An 18,830-nucleotide genomic window follows, 5' to 3' on the forward strand; every position below is an offset into this window, starting at 1 on the left:
AAGGCACTGTCGCTTCTAGGTATTTGCTTCGGTAGAAATAAGGTGTTGCTCAAGGCCTCACCTAAGGTATGTGTCAGTGGTAGCTCCTCATCTGGTGTTCTGCAGGCTCAAAAGGGTTTCCCCACACCTGTCTTATATTCACTGCAGTATAAAAATGGCCCTAAACCCTTTTTTTTTTTTTAAGTGCAATTTTATAAGACAGGTTTATTTTGCCTATTCTCAAAGTTAGGCAGAATAAACTAGAAGAAGATGCATGGATAAGTAAGTCATCAGGGCTAGAGCAAGAAAACCCAGCACAAGGACAAAGAGATAAATGTGAGACTTACAGACGTACATATGGCCAGAGAAAAACAGTTAGTATGGGAAACAAGACTGTAGCAGATTCTGTGTTCACCAAGGAAAGATATGAGGTGGATGACAGGTGGGAAGAAGGTATTTAATAAGGGCTTCCAGTTTCCAGAGCTGTGTATAATCCGTTTCTGTTTTGCTTTTTTCACACTTAATGACTGTATCAACCAGCTGCAGCCCAGCACTAACTGAAGCTGGCCAGAAAGTGACCCCCGTCCTCCTCCACAGCCTCACGTTTGCTTAACGCGTGTTTCTGTCCCTGCAGACGCGGTGCCCCACGGCCGTGGCTGTAACCCGCCCGCAGCACAGCCCCCCGGCAGCGCGGCTGGACCCCGCACGCCAGGTAAAGTTACTGCAGCCCCGGGATCCCCCCCGCTGAGCTTTGCGTCCCCGCAAAAGGCAGATGTCCCCTGGCTGTGCACAAGCCTCGGCCCCCGAGCTTCCTGCTGCCTCTCCCAGACCGGCCCCAGCTGCCTCCCCGCCTCTTGCGGGGGCCGGGGCGGCCCGGGAGGAGGAGCCGCCGCCTCCCCGCTTCCTCCGCCCGTCCCCGCCGGGCGGGTCTGGTGCGTGGCACAGGCTCCGGCAGCCCCGGAGCTTTCTAGAGCCGCCGTCCGCCGGGTCCCTGCGAGGCGAAGCGGCGCCCCGGGCCGTCCCGCAGGCAGCGCCCCCGGTCGGTACCGGCTCCCGGACCGGGATCCAGGCGGGGAAGTCGCCTCCATGGTGCCTCCGGCGCTGCTGCTGCCCTGGGTGGTGCTGGCGCTGCTCGGGGCGGAGGGCGGCTGCGCCTCCGAGCAGGAAGGTAAGGGGGGGTCTGCCCCGGGGCAGAGGGTGGGGACCGGCGGCACGGCGGGCTGGTGGCCGGGCTGAGCTGTCCTAAGCGCCCCGGTCCAGCTCGGAGGCGTTGCCCGACCTGCAGCGTCTGAGCCCCCGGGCGGCATCCAGAGCCTGCTGCCGAGTCCCGAGGCAGCGCACAGCCTGGCGTGGGTGTCCTCCGCACACGCTTCTTGAGCGCCTCGGTTACCAGGCAGGCGCTCACAGCTCGCAGTTGTGTGAGACGAGCCTCGGACACCATTTCATCCCAGTGAAGTACTCACAGTCCCTTGGGTTGCAACCCACCTGGGTCAGCCCTTCCTGCTTTGGAACTCAACACAGTTCAAGAATTAGGTAACAGAGAACATTTGATCCCAGACTGGCCGCCCTGGGATCCGGGATGCTCCTAAAATAACGTCAGTCTGTCCCCACATAAACAGTTGGTAGATGCTCTGAAGATGGTAGAACAGTAGAGGATTAGGGCAGCTACAGAATGTCAGCCAGGCTGACAAAGAGGTTCGCACACTGTCACTCTGCCAAGAAGTTTGGGTAATTATCTCTGTCCTCATTAGAGAAGTGGTAATTAAGAGGAGATTTAACCTTGTTACCTAGAATATTTCCCTTCAAAATATGTCATTTTGGTATAACTACTATATATATATTACTCAATACAGTTAATGTTTATCCATGGGAGTGTTGGGAGTTCTTTAGCTATAGTGGTGTAACTACAGCAAAATCATTTCAGCATTTAGAATAACTATTAGACAAATGTAAGTAAGAAATTAATCTCTCTGTGCCATCCTGCCTTCCTTACGCACCCCAAATCTTCCATGTTTTTAGTAAGGTTTTAGAGCACACTAGAGGTATACAATTGGGTGCTGGGAAAAGAGAATGAGGTATGCCGGTTAGGAAGAGGGATTTGGAATTAAGTGTTTTCTGAACCCATCGCTTCTGGCATGGCTCGAAGAAAAAATGCCTTACCTTTTCTGTGCCTCAGCTTCCCCAGTGTAATATGAGAATAATGATACCTGTCTTCTCTCTTGTATGTTCTTTCAGATCTCTGCAAAAGCTCTAAGCATAGTTATTTGTAGTTAATTGAATCTTTAAACTTTCATAAATGTAAATTTAATACAGAGGTTATATTATCCACTATTAAATTGTGCACTGATTTTTTCTATTTGATCCCCGTATTAATGGTATTTTCTTGGACACTATCTTAACAGGAAGTGGCTCGGTAAGATTTCCCAAAGCGCAGCCTAGGGATAAATTCATTCCTTGTCCTAAAATGCAGCTGCAGCTGTGCTTTCCCTGTAGAGTCAGGGCAGAAGTAAATAACTATAAAATTTTTTGTTACTGAACTCATCTGGTCACTGATTTTTAGTCTTTGTAAAAAAACTCAGAAGTCTACCCAATCATTTCACTGTGATGTTGATACCAGGGTCCTTGTTTAGTGCTTTGTCCCTTCAGGATCCTTTTCAACTATAGCGCTCAAAAACGCTCACAAAAGTGGTAAATGTCCTCTATTATTCCACAGGTGGAAAAACAGAGGGATAGCAAGATTAGCTCCTTGTTGCATAGCAGAGCTAGCAGTACAATCCAGCTCCCCTGGTTCCTAGTCCAGTGCTTGCTTCGTTAACCACACTGTGTTGGTATTTTGCAGCCACACCATTAAATGTATTTATACGATTTCTCATTGTCAGCATGGCCCAAGGAGTCTCTGGGCCCAGGAGGCCCAGCTTAACAGACTAGGCTACCATTTCTATGTATGAAAAGTAACTGCGACATGGAGAATAGGGAAGCATAAAACTGCTTTTGGAGGTTTTAAAATGCCTGCATGTGATACTGAAATTAAAAGGGTTTACTGCTCTGTCTCTGGAAATACCTATCAGCTGCACCAGTGTTCAGCAAAATCTTTGAGAAAGAGAAAAAAGGGTTAAAGGAGAAGGAGTGGAGGCAACATAACTCAGCACAAGCTTCTAGTACTGGACTGAAGGAATGTCTCTTGGGATGGAAAGCTCTCGCTACTGCAGAGATTTCTCAGACCAGAAACTGAGCTGAATGTCTGTCAGAGTCCTGCCCCCACAGACCAGTAATAAGAAGGGAATCTGTTACTTGGAATTCTGCTGGGGAGGATAATTTTCTCTGGGCTGGCTTTGCCATGCTGCACGGTGAAACCTTTTCTGTCTTAGAAATAGGACACCGCTTCCTGTTCATCCGTGTGAGCCTTTAGATCTCACATCTTGTCCAGCAAACTTCTGGCAGTCATATCATAAACAGTTTGTTGCTTTCTTGGGGTGGCGGCATGAAAAGGAATTAGTGATTTATTTAATGTGAGATGCCTGAGAATTCAGACAGAAATAGTTGCATCGCAGTCAGGCTCTTTTCTTTCTTTCCTTCTTTTATCATTATCATATGCTTTCTCCTCTCTTTTCAGGTACTAGAATTTGATGTTTGTCTTCACATTTCTCTCTGGCAAGCCCACATTTGGCCCCCCCTTCATTGGCAGTATGATCTTCACCTTCTCAGAAACTGTGAGCTCAGAGCTATCTAATAAAGCTGCCACGGTTTTCTGCATGCCATTGTATGGCTAGAAACTTTAATGGCTTTAACATATTCCCTGAGGAGACATATATTTTGCTCATTTGTTTACACCCTCTGACTGGACAGGAGACAAGGAACTGGAGTGTGCTGGAGGAGCTGGATTAGGAATGCACTTCGTACATCTAAAAATCTGCCTTTAAAAACTGCACAAATGCAGGATTCATATTCTTTTATTTATCACTCCCTTTGTCTGTCTGTGTGAGTGTCTAAGAAAATCCAATTAGGGCTGACCTTCTATTGCCTGTTCTCAATCTCTGCTCTCTTTTTATTCTGATGCAGGTAAAGAATTTTGGGAATTTCCTTGGGAACATCCTCTGTCTTCCTAACTTGGAGTCTTACACATTTTTTACTTTTGCTGCCTTTGTCAGGTCTGTTTAGGACTCCAGCTTCTAGATCCTTCCTCTCTAAGATCAGACAGAGTATCAGTTTGGGTACACTAGGAAGATGCATCTGGTACATCCATTGAAAAAAATAATTGTTCCAAAAGAAGCCTGCTCAAGCCAAGAAAATGTGCTTTCAGTTTTTTCTGGTATTTTCTGATGTTAAAATCGGATGGCCAGGATTCGCATTTAAGTACTGTTGCCAGAGCCTATACAAATTCCTACTTAAGCAAAAGTGTTAAGTTGGAGTATAGCACTTAATCATTACAACGAAGAAACCAGAGCTTCCACATAAAAATCGTATTCCTGTGATACTATAGAGAAACTTCTGAAAGAGAACTTCAGGATTTAGCTTTGTCATTTTTAAGGGACTAGAAGTGAAAAGCAAGTTTGGGAGGAGAACATAAATGAAAGTTATGGCAGAATTAAATTCACATTGTGTATGTATGAAAAAATCTGGAAAACACCTCAGGAATGCAGTAGAAAATTGGAGCAGCCATGGAGAGGGAATAATAACATTCAGCCTAATTTTGGTCTTCCCTAGACCCAGTCAATGCTGAGTGACAAAAAAGCAACTCTGTGGGGAACGGGAAGCCAATTGCACTAAATGGATGACTTCCAAATTGGCATTTTGTAGTAATTCTATTTTTTATCTTCAAGTTTAATTTCCTTCATACTCTATGTGAGAGAAGAGAATTGTAGCTTTCAATAGCAGGGCAAAAAAACACTTAATACATTGTATTTTCTTTTTCTAGCTCGTAACTCAGGCAATGCAATTGTATCTTTACATAATCTCTTATTTTATACCCAGGACCAAGTTTTAATCTCCGCTGCAAAGGAACAGTCTTGCTTGTGCTGCAATTAGGTTTGGGTTCTTCAGTCAAACACTGAAATTTGAGGGCACCTTTGTCATGTTCTGTCCCCTGTGATAGTTAGTTCCTCCAGTAAAGCATTGGCCATGTCCACGCTTTCTTTTTTTCCCCTCTATGAATCTTTGATGAGTTGGTGCTAAGAAGATCCACGCAGCAAATAAGTAGGATTTGAAGCTGGTTTTCTTCCTGAGGTTGAAGCTTTGTGGGCAGTGAGAACACCTATAGTGCTTAACATTGTACAGTGTAGAGATAATTGGGCGAGGTGTAAGCAAGCTGTTTTCTTCTCAGCAGGATATGGTAGCTCCACGGCTAGACTATCTCCCTTGCCTGATTTAAAATGAACCTGGACATCTGTCAATGTCATATGGAACAGACATAACCCGTGTCCATGAATAGCAGTGACTGTTGCGCAAAAGTTGGGGCTCCTGGATTCTGTTGCTGGAGTCATGATCAACTTAAACAATGCACCGGGAAAGTCGCTTTCCTTCTGAATGGTTGGATTTTGACTTCCCTTTGTCAAATCTGTTGAGTACTTTTAAGACTATTGATCCCTCCCTTGGCTCAGTATCTGATAGCAAAGCCTCTTTGGTAGGTATGGAACAGCTGGTTGTGAAACCAATGCAAGCTGAATGTGTCTCTTGTGCTTTCTCCTGCATGCAGAAAACCTGCTGGTTCTCACTGTTGCCACCAAGCAGACTGAGGGATTCCAACGCTTTAGAAGATCAGCCCGATTCTTCAACTACAAAGTCCAGGTGATGGCTAGCAGCCTCAGTGGTGGTTTGTCAAAGGGAATTTTGAAGTGTGGAATGGATAAGACTTGGCCACAAAGTGATTAAATAAAAGCTCAGGAGAGGACACACCTGCTCAGCTGGCTGAAAAATACTGTGACTGGGGCATTTCTGTAGCAGGCTCTTATTGTGTTGGCTTGAGAGGAGACCATGACTCCTGCTCAAGGGAGCCCCATGGCACTTTTCCATTGCTATGCCAAAACACACAGTACAGAGTGTGCTCCTGTCCCTGTTGCTGAGAGTGCTTTGTTGCTGTGCTACATGTTACTCTGACTGTCCATCCCGGAGAATGGTTCAAAGGCTGGTGTATATACCTACTCCATCTGTCCTGATGCTGTTTTTTTTGTTGTGATTTGCGCTGGGAGTTACCAGGACTAGTAAGGTTGTGGGTTCTGGTCCTTCCCTGTGAGTCTTGCTGGGAAAGTGGCCTGTTAATAGACCCTGTGCCTGTTGTTCTTTAGGTGCTGGGGCTGGATGAGGAATGGCAGGGTGGAGATGACAAGAAGCCAGCAGGAGGTGGGCAGAAGGTCCGTCTCTTGAAATCAGCTTTGAAGCAGTATGCAGATAAGGAAGACTTGATCATCCTTTTCATAGAAAGGTAATGGGTTGGAAAGTATTTGCCATGAACTGAATCATAAGGCTGTTTGGCCAGGTTCTTACTAAGAAGAAATTAACTGTGAAGTCGATTGCTTTTGGAAGGTGCGTCCAGACCTCCTCCATTTTTTTCCCCCTGAATTCTCTGCAGTTGCCTGAGAGTTGCTCAGAGCTGCATCCGTGGCAGCTGGGAAGGTCTGATCAGAATAGGCTGATTCCAACTCTTGCATAAAGTTGATAGCGTTGTACCTGTTTCTGCCAGGGTGGAATTTGGCTGCCTCTATCTGCAGAGAATGAGCAGACAATTCCGGTGGATCTAGGCAGGCCTTTCTTACCAGAATTATTTGTTTTATAAGGTGAGGCAGGCTGCAACACAGTCCTGAGAGCCAAGAATTAGTCTGCCAGAGAAATGTGGAGAGGGAGAAGGATGGTTTGGAGTCTGAGTGTCTTTTTATATGCCCAGCAACAGGCAGGGCTGGGATCCCTGTCTCTGTCTCTAGCTCCCATGGCAGGGAGATCATCTTCTGCAGCTCTGAGTGTCTACGTGTATTTAGAGAAGCTGGGAATGATTAATCTCTGGAATGAGCACGTTTTTCACTCACCAAAATGAGTTTGAAGTATGCAAATACTCTTGCAGAAAGTGCAAGTCTCATTCTGGGAGTGTCACCTGGGAATTAGTCTGTTCTACCCAGTACTGAAGAGAGAGTGGCTGGAGTGCAGCATCCAGTGACTGGTGTCCAGTATAGGTTCCTCCTGAAGATTTGCTCAGTGGAGAGTGGCAGGGTGCCAAAAGATGTAAAAAGCATGACCTATGGGTTTGTTTAATCTAGAAAGGAATGGCAGAGTAATTCTTCCTCCAATAAGTAAAAAGTTGTTACAAACAGTGAGGGCACCAGGGCTTCACAGTTCCAAATGGGGGCATAGCAAGAAGAGATCAGCATGTTTTGCAGCTTGGAAGGTTTGTTTCTGTCATCAGTGAAAACTTTGTAAAAATAAGAATGGGCGTAAGTTGCCCCAAGCCAGTGTGGAATCTTCTGCAGTGGAAAATAACATCTTCGACGCTATGAATAAGATTGCACTTTAATTAGCTATAATTGTGACAAAAAATGTAGTACTGTGAAACAGAACTAAAAGAAAGGGATTCCTAGAGAATTAGCTGCTTCTAGAAACGTTTCACGCTGACATATTTTTCTGATGCCATTCCTTTCTGTCCCTTTCTTGTCTGTCTCTTACTCTAGCTATGATGTACTCTTTGCTTCGGGCCCCACAGAACTGCTGAAGAAGTTCAAACAAGCCAAGAGCAAGGTGGTCTTCTCAGCAGAGAACTACATCTATCCTGACAGAAAGTTGGAAGCCAAGTACCCTCAGGTGCGAGACGGAAAGCGCTTCCTGGGTTCTGGAGGTAAGACACAGAACCTTCTTTCAGCTGAGAACCTCTTTCAGCTTTTTCCTCCTATTAGAAGGCCTTTGGGAGAAGTAGCAAGGGACCAAGTGTGGAAAGCATCTTTACAGAAGATGGTGCAAACTGAAGCCCTGTGCATAACTGGCCGTAATGAAAAGACTAACAATGCTCCTGTCTTTTACCTGCAGGAGGGGACATAGCTATGAATGGCCTATAGAGGATAGGAACCTGCTCCCTACCCCTTCTCCCTTTTCAGTGAGACTTGTCATTCAGGGTGTGGGTATCTGAGCTTTTCTGATGCTGAAGATTACAGGTTTGATCCTGGTGTCATTCCATGTCATGACATGCCTTTGCTGAAAGCTGGTGTATCTCTGCAGCAACACAGGGTGGAGTGAGACTTGGTGTGAAAGAAGCTAGGGTATGTGTATACAGGAGTACTTACCTTTTTTGGTTGTATGGGTTGAAACACCTCTTCTTACTTATTCCCACAGGCTTCATAGGTTATGCTCCAAACCTGAAGAAGCTTGTGGAGGAGTGGAAAGGACAGGACGATGACAGTGACCAGCTCTTCTATACGAATGTCTTCTTGGATCCAGAAAAAAGAGTAAGCGTAGCTAGATTTTGGGATTAGGAGTTGTCTGAGAAGCGTTGCTGTTAATCCTCTGTGCATTATTCCTGTTGACAGTAAAAGAAGTTAATCAATCACATACATATTGACCCTTAATTACTGCTCTGGCATCCTTACATGAAAAAGGCCAGTAGTATGTCTAGTTACCCATTTTCCTTCTGAAAATTTGCATTCTAGCCACTACCCCCTTGTTCTGTTATTAGCGTTTTTTTTTCTTGAAGTTTAAAATGTGAATGGGAAGATAGATGTCTTAAAACAAGTCTTACTGGAAACTCATACCAGTATCTGTATGTGCTGATGTTTAAAGCTATGGGGTGTGGCAGAACTAACTAGCCTCCCCCCAGGGGATGTGAAACCCAGACTTCAAGTGTGTATCCTCCCTGCAGAGTGCAGTGCTGCCTTAGAGATATCCAACCTAGCACTGAAGCGCATTGTAGGTAAAGGGGCAGATGAGGCCTGAGCAGATTTGAGGTGACGAAAGGAACAAAGGTTCACAGCCTTGTAGCCACGTTGTGCCACAGGGCAGGGACCATAGGCATCGCAGTGGGTAGCCCTGCTGGAGCAAAGAGGCTGCCACTGCCTTCAGCGAACACCTCCAGATCCTGGCTGACAAAGTCTGCGTCAGCCGATGTAGCATGCCACGTAACATCATACAGAAGCCTGGAACGGACCCTGGAAGCATCACTGCCATTCCAGCACCATGTGGTGCACTGGCCTAATCATCCAGCCCGCAGGGTGATTCTGCTTCTGTTGCCCCTGCCCAGTTCTGCATTACGCAGTGCAGTCTGTCCCTGAGGGACACCACAAATGCATGGGAACTAAGAAGTCAAACTGTACCAGTAAAGTCAAGAGGAAGCATTAAAAATAGGAAGCTGCTTTGAGACTGACTAGAGAAGGAGTTGCGCTTTTTTACCAGCAGGGCTGGCAAAAAATTCAGAACAGCTGCACTTTTTCCCTTCCCCAAATCTGAATATGGCCCGTGATATTTTAACGTGAACAGTTCCTTTAATGTTCTCATCTGCAGTTCTGGCCCTATGCCACGCAAAGGCTGAGTAATTCCACTGACTTGGCATCCAGACAGCGGGTGTTAGCACTCTGCTGTCCTTTCCAGTAATCAGTCTTAATAGATGCCTGGAGGGACACTGAACTCTGTTAAGTCAGAGCTGGATTTTAGTCTGACAAAAATCCAGACAGAGTGTGACTTGCAGCAGGGGATAAAAACAAAGACTGCGTGAGCTGGACTTGCACCCTTACTGCGTTCTGGTTTGACACCAGTACCTGGGGCAACTCTTGGGGTAATGTTCACCCTATGGGTAGATGGCAAGAAACTGTCTTCACAGCAGACGTTTTTGCTATCTTGGCTGCATATTATACGTGCGTTTTATATGACTGTGCTGCAAGTGCACTTCATTAATATGCTGCATTTTATTATTGGCACACCCACAGCAGCTTTAAAATGTTTATTTGCATGGTTTTGCCTAATATTTGTTTAAATTGTTTTAGAAAATGGCATATTGTCCCAGATTCAAGTGAAAATGAGAATTAGCTGGGAGTGTTTTAGGCTTCAGAGCTTGGAGAGTACGGAAGTGATTATGGGAATGTGACATATCTTCGCTCAGCATAGGGTCTCTCACATGTAAGGAATAGATCCCCACTTGTGTTCTAATTAAGGTTATTTATCTCATTCTTTTAAAGGAAAGTATCAACATCAGTCTAGACCAAAGAAGCCGGATCTTCCAAAACCTAAATGGAGCATTAGGTGAGATGGAAGAAGGAAGCTCATTTCTCCTTGGAATGCAACTACATGCTGACACCAGAAATAAAGTCATGTTGTGGCTGAAGGGATTCAATTTCAGAAATTCCTGTCCCTGTGGAATAAGCCTCAGTAAAAAACCTCTGCCAGAGTTCTGGAATTTATTTGCAATTCCACTGTGACCAACTAGGTTCTCATTGCAATTCCCTCTTCACTTGGGGGAATGCAGGTCAGGTTTTCCATCTTACACCTCCTTGCCACTTTGATCTCCAGGCATGTCGGATTACATTAGCCTTGAGGATTGAAAGTGGGAGGGACTTCAGTGCAAGTAATAACACACAACCCTGCCTAGGGCTTGCCTGTCTTTCCGCTTCACAACTGTGTGTGGAATGCCACAGAAGGTGAGATGCAGGCAGACACTGCCTGTGAGCACTCACTGACCGTACCAGGCTTCTGACCTGACCTGCTGATCGATTGATTTTGCTAGTCCTGGCAAAAATGATTCAGTTACTCTCCTGATGCTACTGCCTAATGTTTTCAGTTTATAGCCTTGCACCACTCCATCTTTATTCCAGTCAGGTGAAAAATGATAACGGCAGTGTAGTCCTTGGCTCCCGTGCTTGTTATAACAATGATAGACTGGAGCTTGGGTCTGTACTAGTCTGTTTTCCAAAGGATTTTGTGTGTTTCTGTTGAGGAGACATCTTGGATGATGTCTGCCAGGAGGGCGGACTTTTCTCTGGGGTGAAAAAGAGAGGCAGCAGGTGCATAGAATCCTTAGGTGAGAAGGGTCCAAGTCCTCCCTGGCCATCAACAGCGGCTCCTCACAGCACAATTTGTCAATGCCAGTGTTGTAAGACCGTTTCAGTGTGGCTTCTGCCAATTCCCAGTAGAAGGCGTATTTGTCAGCCCAGCAAGCTGCACTCTTTGTCCAACTTCCCAGCCATCCTCCTGTTACCTCACAGGATCATTCTGAACATTTTTTCTCCTTTCTGGATATGGTCTGTAGCCCTTGAACTACTTGCGCATGGTTATCTGTGTCCGTGCATTCATCTTTCAGCAGTTGTTCAGTAGAAATGAGGCATTGTGCTGCTAATTACGAATAAAAGCCTTCCTCTGATAACATGATGGCAATGTCATTTCCAGATGAGGTAGTTCTGAAGTTTGAAAACTCACGAGTGAGAGCAAGAAACTTGTTATATGACACTCTGCCTGTGGTGATTCATGGAAATGGACCCACCAAGGTAAGCGGGCATCCTGAGGGAAAGATTTGATGTGTATTTGTTGCAAAGGGACCCTTTAGGCTCAATTGTATCAGGTTACTACTGTCTTCCCATATACTGACTTTCCCTGTGTACGTTTACATTTGAGAAACAATAAGAGGTCCAGGTCCATAGCAGCAAGATGGGTCTGGTTCAAAGATCAGCGTGTAATTAGACCCTCAGGCTGTCATGCTTTTTAGATTCTTTAATCCAAGAAGAAGGTAAATAAAGTTCTGATGAAACATGATCTTACACTGGGAGTGGACGCAAAGAAACTCCCTTGCCCTGTAATGCGTAACATGGCAAATTGCCTTTTGCAGCTGCAGTTGAACTACCTGGGAAACTACATTCCTCAAATATGGACATTTGAGACTGGCTGCACTGTGTGTGATGAAGGCCTGCGAAGCCTCACAGGGTTTAAGGTAAGGCTGATGTCTATTCAAAGCTCTCAGAACAAGTCTTACAATTACAATGGGATCCGATGTGGTACCTGAGCCACCACTTCTCTCCTCTTCTCACTGACTGTAGGATGAAGCATTGCCAATGATTCTGATAGGCATTTTCATTGAGCAGCCCACCCCATTCCTCTCCCAGTTTTTCTTGCGGCTTCGTAACCTTCATTACCCGAAGCAACGAATCCAGCTCTTCATTCACAACCATGTAAGTAAAGTTGGCCTGTGATGGTCTTAGCAAATGCGCAGAAAATTTATACCTCCTCCTGTACTGTAGGCACCTTTGCAAGTTTTGACTAGACTTCCAGGCTCTGTAATCCCAGTACTCATCTGCAATGGCATCTATAAGATCGCTCCATCCAGCTGTAAAGATGTGGAAGTGGGAAGAACTGTACTCATCTGGTTTGGCATTTTCAGGAACAGGAGGCTGAGCAGCCTGGGATGAGCCCATCTCATCTGTTTTTCCTTATTTTTCCTTTGGCACAGGAGCAACATCACTTGATGCAGGTGGACTCTTTTGTTAAAGAGCACGGCAAAGAATATCTCGCCATCAAAGTGATTGGGCCAGATGATGAGGTGGAGAATGCTGAGGCGCGTAACTTGGGCATGTAAGTGAAGAAGCCATACATGATGGCTAGCAGAGTCAGCCCATGTCCAAACTAAGGCAGTCCAGTTTTTCTGAGTATCATCACTATCAAGATGCTTCTCTTCTTTCAGTCACCCTCTTCTTTCAGTTTTCCTAGCATTAACTCCCCGTGCCCGTTATATATTGGAAAAAAAACAGCCCCGATACCAGCTCCCTTTCTCCAATTTCAGAAACCAAGTTCTCACTGGTCCTTTGCTCTGTTAGAAGGATAGCCCTGTACCTCCTACCCTCATCAAGCAGTCTATATGCCCACTCATAGATCACAAAGAATATTCACCTATATCTCTGAGGAGGAGAAGTGTAGTAGTAAAACTAAGAGCTAGTGGTAGAGTATCTTCCTGTCTGTGATCAGGAGGCGTGAGTTTGAGCTCAGGTCTGGATTTTGGCCAACTGTAAATGGGAACCTCTTCAGTTTGTGCTGGGGAAACAGTTTGCTAAATGTTGATTTTGGCTGATGTGCTTGTACTATGCTAGCCTTCTGGGTTGTTACATTAAATTGAACTTTTCTGAGCACCCAGAAGACGACCTTTAGTCTACAGGGTGAGGGAATTCCTGGTGTTCTGTCCCTTGTCTTGGTCTGTTCTAGGAGGATTTTGATGTGACTTTTCTTGTTCTCTGGCTATAGGGATTTGTGCAGAAAGGATCCTGACTGTGACTACTACTTTAGCCTGGATGCTGAGATAGTTCTGAAGAACACAGAGACTCTAAGGATCCTGATTGAACAGAACAAGTGAGTTCTTCGGTCTGAGCAATCCTTACTGGTCATCTTTCACACGAGGAATACAGTGAGCTCTTTTATCACTGAGATGTGTAATGTACTCGGAGGACTGCGTCAGAGATGGAGTGTTAGACAAACACCTCTTATTTGGTCTTTTTTTACTGTAGTTGTAATCTCTGGATTTTAGGCAGTGGATGTAAATCATCCCTAGTTTTGTCTTTATGTAGTTGCTAGAACAAATCGGATTGTCAGAGACCTGCTGCAGGGTGCAGTTAGACAGGAGATTGTGACTGTATTTGCCCTTTCATATGTGGAATTTTATTCCAACAAAGTTAACAGAAGGAGCAACTCTGTAAGTGAGGGAGAATCTAACTCCTGTGGTTTGTAAATCTTTTCCTTTTCTTTCTGTGGTAACATCCTGTCCTGCAATTCCTTTTTCTTTTGTGCTCGCAGGCTGGTGATTGCCCCACTGGTAAGCCGTCATGAGAAGTTGTGGTCAAATTTCTGGGGAGCGCTGAGCCCTGATGGATACTATGCCCGCTCAGAAGATTATGTGGATATTGTTCAAAGGCGGAGGGTGTGCGTATGCAAAGAGAGTTTCTTACTGATATAATCCCTCAAATGTAAAGCTTGCTGCAGCACATTATCATCAAACCAGCTAATGTCAAAGAACCAGAGAGCACAACTGTCTTTGTGCGTAGAAAAGGAAAATAAGTCTGTACTCCTATTTGGAAGCTGCTCTCTGTTCTCCCCTGAGCAGAGACCATAACATACTTTGGGCAGATTTTCTTATGATCAGAGTAAGGGTTTAAGAGTCCTGACTCTGCTGAACTCACTTCATCTTACTCATGTCGTGTTTTCCCACCTGTGGATTATAGTTAGTGTGATCCTTAAAATCCTGTAAAGTGCTGTTTAATCTTTATCAGATAGTCTTCCTAAAATACCAGGTGATCCTTGAATGGAAGATTCACAAAAAATAATTGTTGGTTCATTCATATTCTTGAGAAGCCCTTTTTTTTTTTTTTTTAGGCCATTATATGTGCGATAAATGCTGGAAATCAGCTTATGCACTTTTGGCTGGTTCAGTTTTTTTAAATCACTGGAAAAAAATATGTTGATCTCTCTGGGAAGAGATTCAAGCCATTAATTATGTCCCTAGCAAAAACACACAGTAGCAATTAATTGCTTTCACAGTGGACTAGCATTTGTGCAGCTTAAAACCTCTGGGCAATATAAGTGATTTTTCCTGGAATGACAATTCCTGTTGGTATGGTTTCTCCCTACTGTTCTGAGCTGGCTCATTTAGGCAACCCTGGCTGATACTGCAGTGCTGCCTGCCATCCTGTCAAGTCCAGCAGTTTTTGTCTTAGTGCTATTTCAAGTCTTACTCTTCTACCCCTGTGTTTCAGCGGGCTTTGGAACGTTCCCTACATCAGCAGCGTTTACATGGTTAAAGCCAAGGCTCTGCGATCGGAGCTCGACCAGGGAGATCTCTTCCACAGTGGCAAGCTGGATGCTGACATGGCTTTCTGCCACAACGTTCGGAATCAGGTCAGTTGAGGAGAGAGAGGTTGGCAGGGGAGAACTGCATGCCAGAGTGGAGGTGCAAGATTAAGTAGTTTCAAGGCATTCAGCTCTGCCGGGGCATGGGACAGGCTATACTGGCATTACTCAGTACTGTGCAGGCTTGGAACAGCATGGGATTTCTATCTTGCTGTGAAACCATACAGAGACAGGGACCACTAAATGTGGATAACATTTTTGTTCTTGGGCTATTAAGGGCTGTTCTAAATGGAGTTGACAGGGTAAGAAGGAAGAACCTAATCTCACAGCAGCTGCTTTGCTCTGCTTCCAGCCCTGGCTGACAAAAGGCACAGAATTACTGGCTCTGGCTATAACCTTTCAAAGTTCCTCTTATCCAGGGTGGAAATTAAACTGAAGGCCCACAGGAGAAAGAATGAGTAAATCAACAGCTTGGGCAGAGCCATCATCACTGGGGAACTGTCCAGTGCTTATATTTCATAGTGGCTCACAGAAATGTGAGGCCTGGAAGGAAAGCTTGATTGTTTCCCTCTGTCCTGCAGGGCGTCTTTATGTACCTGACAAATCGACATCAGTTTGGACACATACTGTCCCTGGAGAATTATCAGACAACTCACCTCCACAATGACCTCTGGCAAATATTCAGCAATCCTGAGGTGAGACAACCTGCACGCTCAGCAGGCTTAGCAATGTGGCGTGTGAGGATGTGATGACTAGCTTCACCAATAAGGAAGGTCCAGGCTGTGTAATAACGATGTCTCTCAGGTGGGATGAGGAGCATAGTCACAGAATTTAAAGAGAGGGTGTTTATGTGATTCATAACATCTGGATCTTCAAAGCCTGTGAAATACTGCTGCATGAGTGCCTGGCCTTTCACTGCCTCTTGAACCAGGCTCCACAGAAATGACTGGTTTGCTTATCTTTTAACTGCAGGACTGGAGAGAAAAGTACATCCATGAAAACTACACAGCAGCACTGAAAGGGAAATTGGTAGAAACGGTAAGAAAACATCACTCTTATCCATCAGAATGGGAGATTAGCATCAGGACAATGCTTGTATCATCGCTATTGTCGTTCTCAGAAATAACCAGTATTCAGTTATGCAGTTCAGCACGACCTCATAGTCTTTCAAATCTAGAGGAAACATGACCTTGAAAGTATTTTTAGACCCAAATCATTCTTCTAGAAATACATCTCCAGATCTCTTAAGTGAAAGTGGGGCACATAAATCAGAAGACAAATTTCTATCCTCAGTATTTTAGTTATTTTCCACTTAAACGGACTCAGTCTACAGTCAGTTTAGTCTTATTCCTTTTGCCTCAAGCACCTGTCCTTGTTTCTGCTCTTCTCACCTGTCTACTTTCTGCAGCCCTGCCCAGATGTTTACTGGTTCCCCATATTCACTGACATTGCCTGTGATGAGCTGGTGGAAGAAATGGAACATTATGGCCAGTGGTCCACAGGTGACAACACGGTAAGAAAAAGCAGGAGCTTTTGATTTCTGGGTCCCACCATCATCCATGCATATTTGGCGGCAGCAGTGCCTCCTGTAGGAAGGCATTAGATCCCACAGTTAAACCAGGAAACTGGAGGCAATACTCTTAATTTTGTTCCTGGTTAACTCTGTGCTTTTCCCCTGTTCTTAAATGTGAATTGATTTTCCTGAGTCCTCCTCAGTGTCCTCTGAAGCTACAGCGTTCAGCCCTTCTGATGGTAATATTGTTTACCTTAGGTTTTCATTATTGTTTGAAATGAGTTTTCCATCCTGGAAATTCTGATAAATGAATGTCATATTTATTTGTAGTTACCAGAAACAAGTGCTTTTCATTCCTGAAGTCCAAGGTTCCCATCCTTATGGGTATTTTCGTGATTCTATTTCAGGACAGCAGAATACAAGGAGGATATGAGAACGTCCCAACTATTGACATACACATGAACCAAATTGGCTTTGAAAGAGAATGGTATAAGTTTCTTCTGGACTATATTGCACCCATCACAGAGAAACTGTACCCAGGATACTATACCAAGGTATGTACGCCTTAGCATCAAAACTCGAGGTCAGCTCAGCACCTCCTCCAGTTGCAACTTTGTGAAAAGACTGCTAGAATCCTCTAGCAATACGCATACTATTTCCCAGTATGGAGGAACTGACCCTGGAGTGTGACATAAGTATATGCATCAGGAAATACGCCATTTCCCAGTGACATTCTCCTGCCTTATTGTTGCCTTTCTCTCTTAGCAGTGGGCTACAATTTAAATATTACACCCTGCCCTGCAGCTCAGTAGCCATGGACTACTGCTAGCCCCGTAACAGATGTGCACTTTGTTCTTCTCTCCTGCAGACTCAATTTGAGCTAGCGTTTGTAGTTCGCTACAAACCTGACGAGCAGCCCTCTTTAATGCCCCATCATGACGCTTCCACCTTTACCATTAACATTGCTTTGAACCGAGTTGGAATAGACTATGAGGTAAGTGTTTGCCAGAGTGTCAAGAATGCATTACACCCTCTTGAGCAGTCCGGGCGGCTGAAAACCCTTTCCTTATCCATATCTGGCTTCTTCACACTAAGGATTGCAATGACTGGGCTAGGGTAGAAAGAAGATTTTTTGAATGCATCAGAACACAGGAGATTCCCCGAGCACCTTCTCACTTTTTCAGAAGGGCTGCCAGGAGAAGGCAGAGACCTTTTCCCTGAGGTGCTTTTGCCAGGCTGATGTGTCTCTTGTTTTGTTTCTATCAGGGAGGAGGCTGCCGGTTCCTGCGCTACAATTGCTCCATTCGAGCTCCACGGAAAGGGTGGACCCTTATGCACCCAGGACGCCTGACCCACTACCATGAAGGTCTTCCAACCACCAAAGGAACCCGTTATATCGCAGTGTCCTTTCTTGACCCCTAGAGCCACGCTTCACAGGAAGGACCTTTCCCTGGCCCTGCTCACTGCTGACTTTGAGTGGAAACAGGGAATGCTGCTGAGAGTTTCTAAGGCATTGATCAAAGCTATTTGGATATTGATTTTTAATATTTTAAGACTCCACTACTGGAAGATCTCACTCTCTGATACTGCAGGTAATATCTAGGAATATTGCTGTAGAATTTGGAAGGAGATTTTGTGCCTTCATTTCTGATTCTGCTCCTCATCCGCTGTTTCTTGGAAATGCGATTTACTTGAACCTTCACTGATTGGTTGGCTTTACAAAAATGCTTTCTCGGACTGGAAATCCAGCTTTTTGGAGGCAAGTCACAAGCTCTCTCTCCAAGTAGCTGGAAGCCCATTTTCATCTACAGCATATATGGGACTGGACGTTAGACAATAATTCCTGGATACTATTCCAAATATAAACCAATCAGGGAGCTGACTCCAGGAGTCATAACAGTTAAATGTTATACCAGATGAAACTCAGTAATAAGAGCCTGAAGATCATCTGATTCCTTACCTCTTTGCAGTCCTTGGAAGCATATCACAAAGTTCAAAGCAGCAGCAGTGGCAATACAGGTGCTTCCAGTTAGCTAAAGGAAGGTCTGCTAATGATACTTTACCTCTGGGATTAGACTGAAGAGATAAAAGATAGCCTCCCTATCTTCTATTACCGTAGCTAAAAGGAGCGTGCGTACCCAGACAAATTCAGACCATGTTGGTGTGTGTAGGTAAAATCTAAGAATGGGAAGGCTGAGAACAAGTAGATCAGTCAGGAGGGCTTCACTGCTGCGTTGTCTCTGTTCTATCCCATGTTAAGATTGTCAAAAGCTCTAATCAATCTCTGCATAACAACCCAGAGGTCCCAGTGGTCTTTGGTGGCCTCATTCCAGTCCTCAGAGATTGTTTTGATAATTTTCTTTGCATCTAATTTGAATGGGCCATCAAAGAGCTGTTCTCTGGTACTTAGAGGAAATAATTATTCAGTGTTTCTATTATTTGAGAATCCAAACCAAAACACTCCACTGCAGACACTTCTCCAGTGGGGTCGAGGGTGATAGAAGTGAGTGGTTGGAAAGTGCTGAGAGATTGTGGTGAGCTGGTAGGTGTAAAAATCTGT

The 18,830-nt window shown here is 44.9% G+C and overlaps 1 protein-coding gene across 1 annotated transcript; it reads left to right on the top strand.

Moving 5' to 3' along the window:
* The first annotated feature begins 784 nt into the window (after window positions 1–784).
* On the top strand, window positions 785–17,695 carry PLOD1 (procollagen-lysine,2-oxoglutarate 5-dioxygenase 1). The gene is made up of 19 exons (XM_082329180.1): window positions 785–1,147; window positions 5,672–5,763; window positions 6,261–6,397; window positions 7,632–7,795; window positions 8,287–8,399; window positions 10,119–10,182; window positions 11,323–11,420; window positions 11,759–11,860; window positions 11,967–12,098; window positions 12,377–12,498; window positions 13,162–13,266; window positions 13,708–13,833; window positions 14,664–14,805; window positions 15,339–15,452; window positions 15,730–15,795; window positions 16,166–16,270; window positions 16,678–16,824; window positions 17,139–17,264; window positions 17,537–17,695. The coding sequence occupies exons 1-19, from the start codon at window positions 1,066–1,068 to the stop codon at window positions 17,690–17,692; spliced, it is 2,193 nt and encodes a 730-aa protein (XP_082185306.1). The 5' UTR covers window positions 785–1,065; the 3' UTR covers window positions 17,693–17,695.
* The last annotated feature ends 1,135 nt before the right edge of the window (window positions 17,696–18,830 follow it).

This window comes from Platalea leucorodia (assembly GCF_965183815.1).
Source record: "Platalea leucorodia genome assembly, chromosome: 17".
NCBI classification, from domain to species: Eukaryota; Metazoa; Chordata; class Aves; order Pelecaniformes; family Threskiornithidae; genus Platalea; species Platalea leucorodia.

Bases quoted from the DNA above. Each gene is read 5' to 3' on its own strand.
- PLOD1 (XM_082329180.1), top strand. From the start codon at position 1,066: ATGGTGCCTCCGGCGCTGCTGCTGCCCTGGGTGGTGCTGGCGCTGCTC. The intron at 12,099-12,376 runs GTAAGTAAAGTT...CCTTTGGCACAG, and splicing joins AGCTCTTCATTCACAACCAT to GAGCAACATCACTTGATGCA. The intron at 16,271-16,677 runs GTAAGAAAAAGC...ATTCTATTTCAG, and splicing joins GGTCCACAGGTGACAACACG to GACAGCAGAATACAAGGAGG.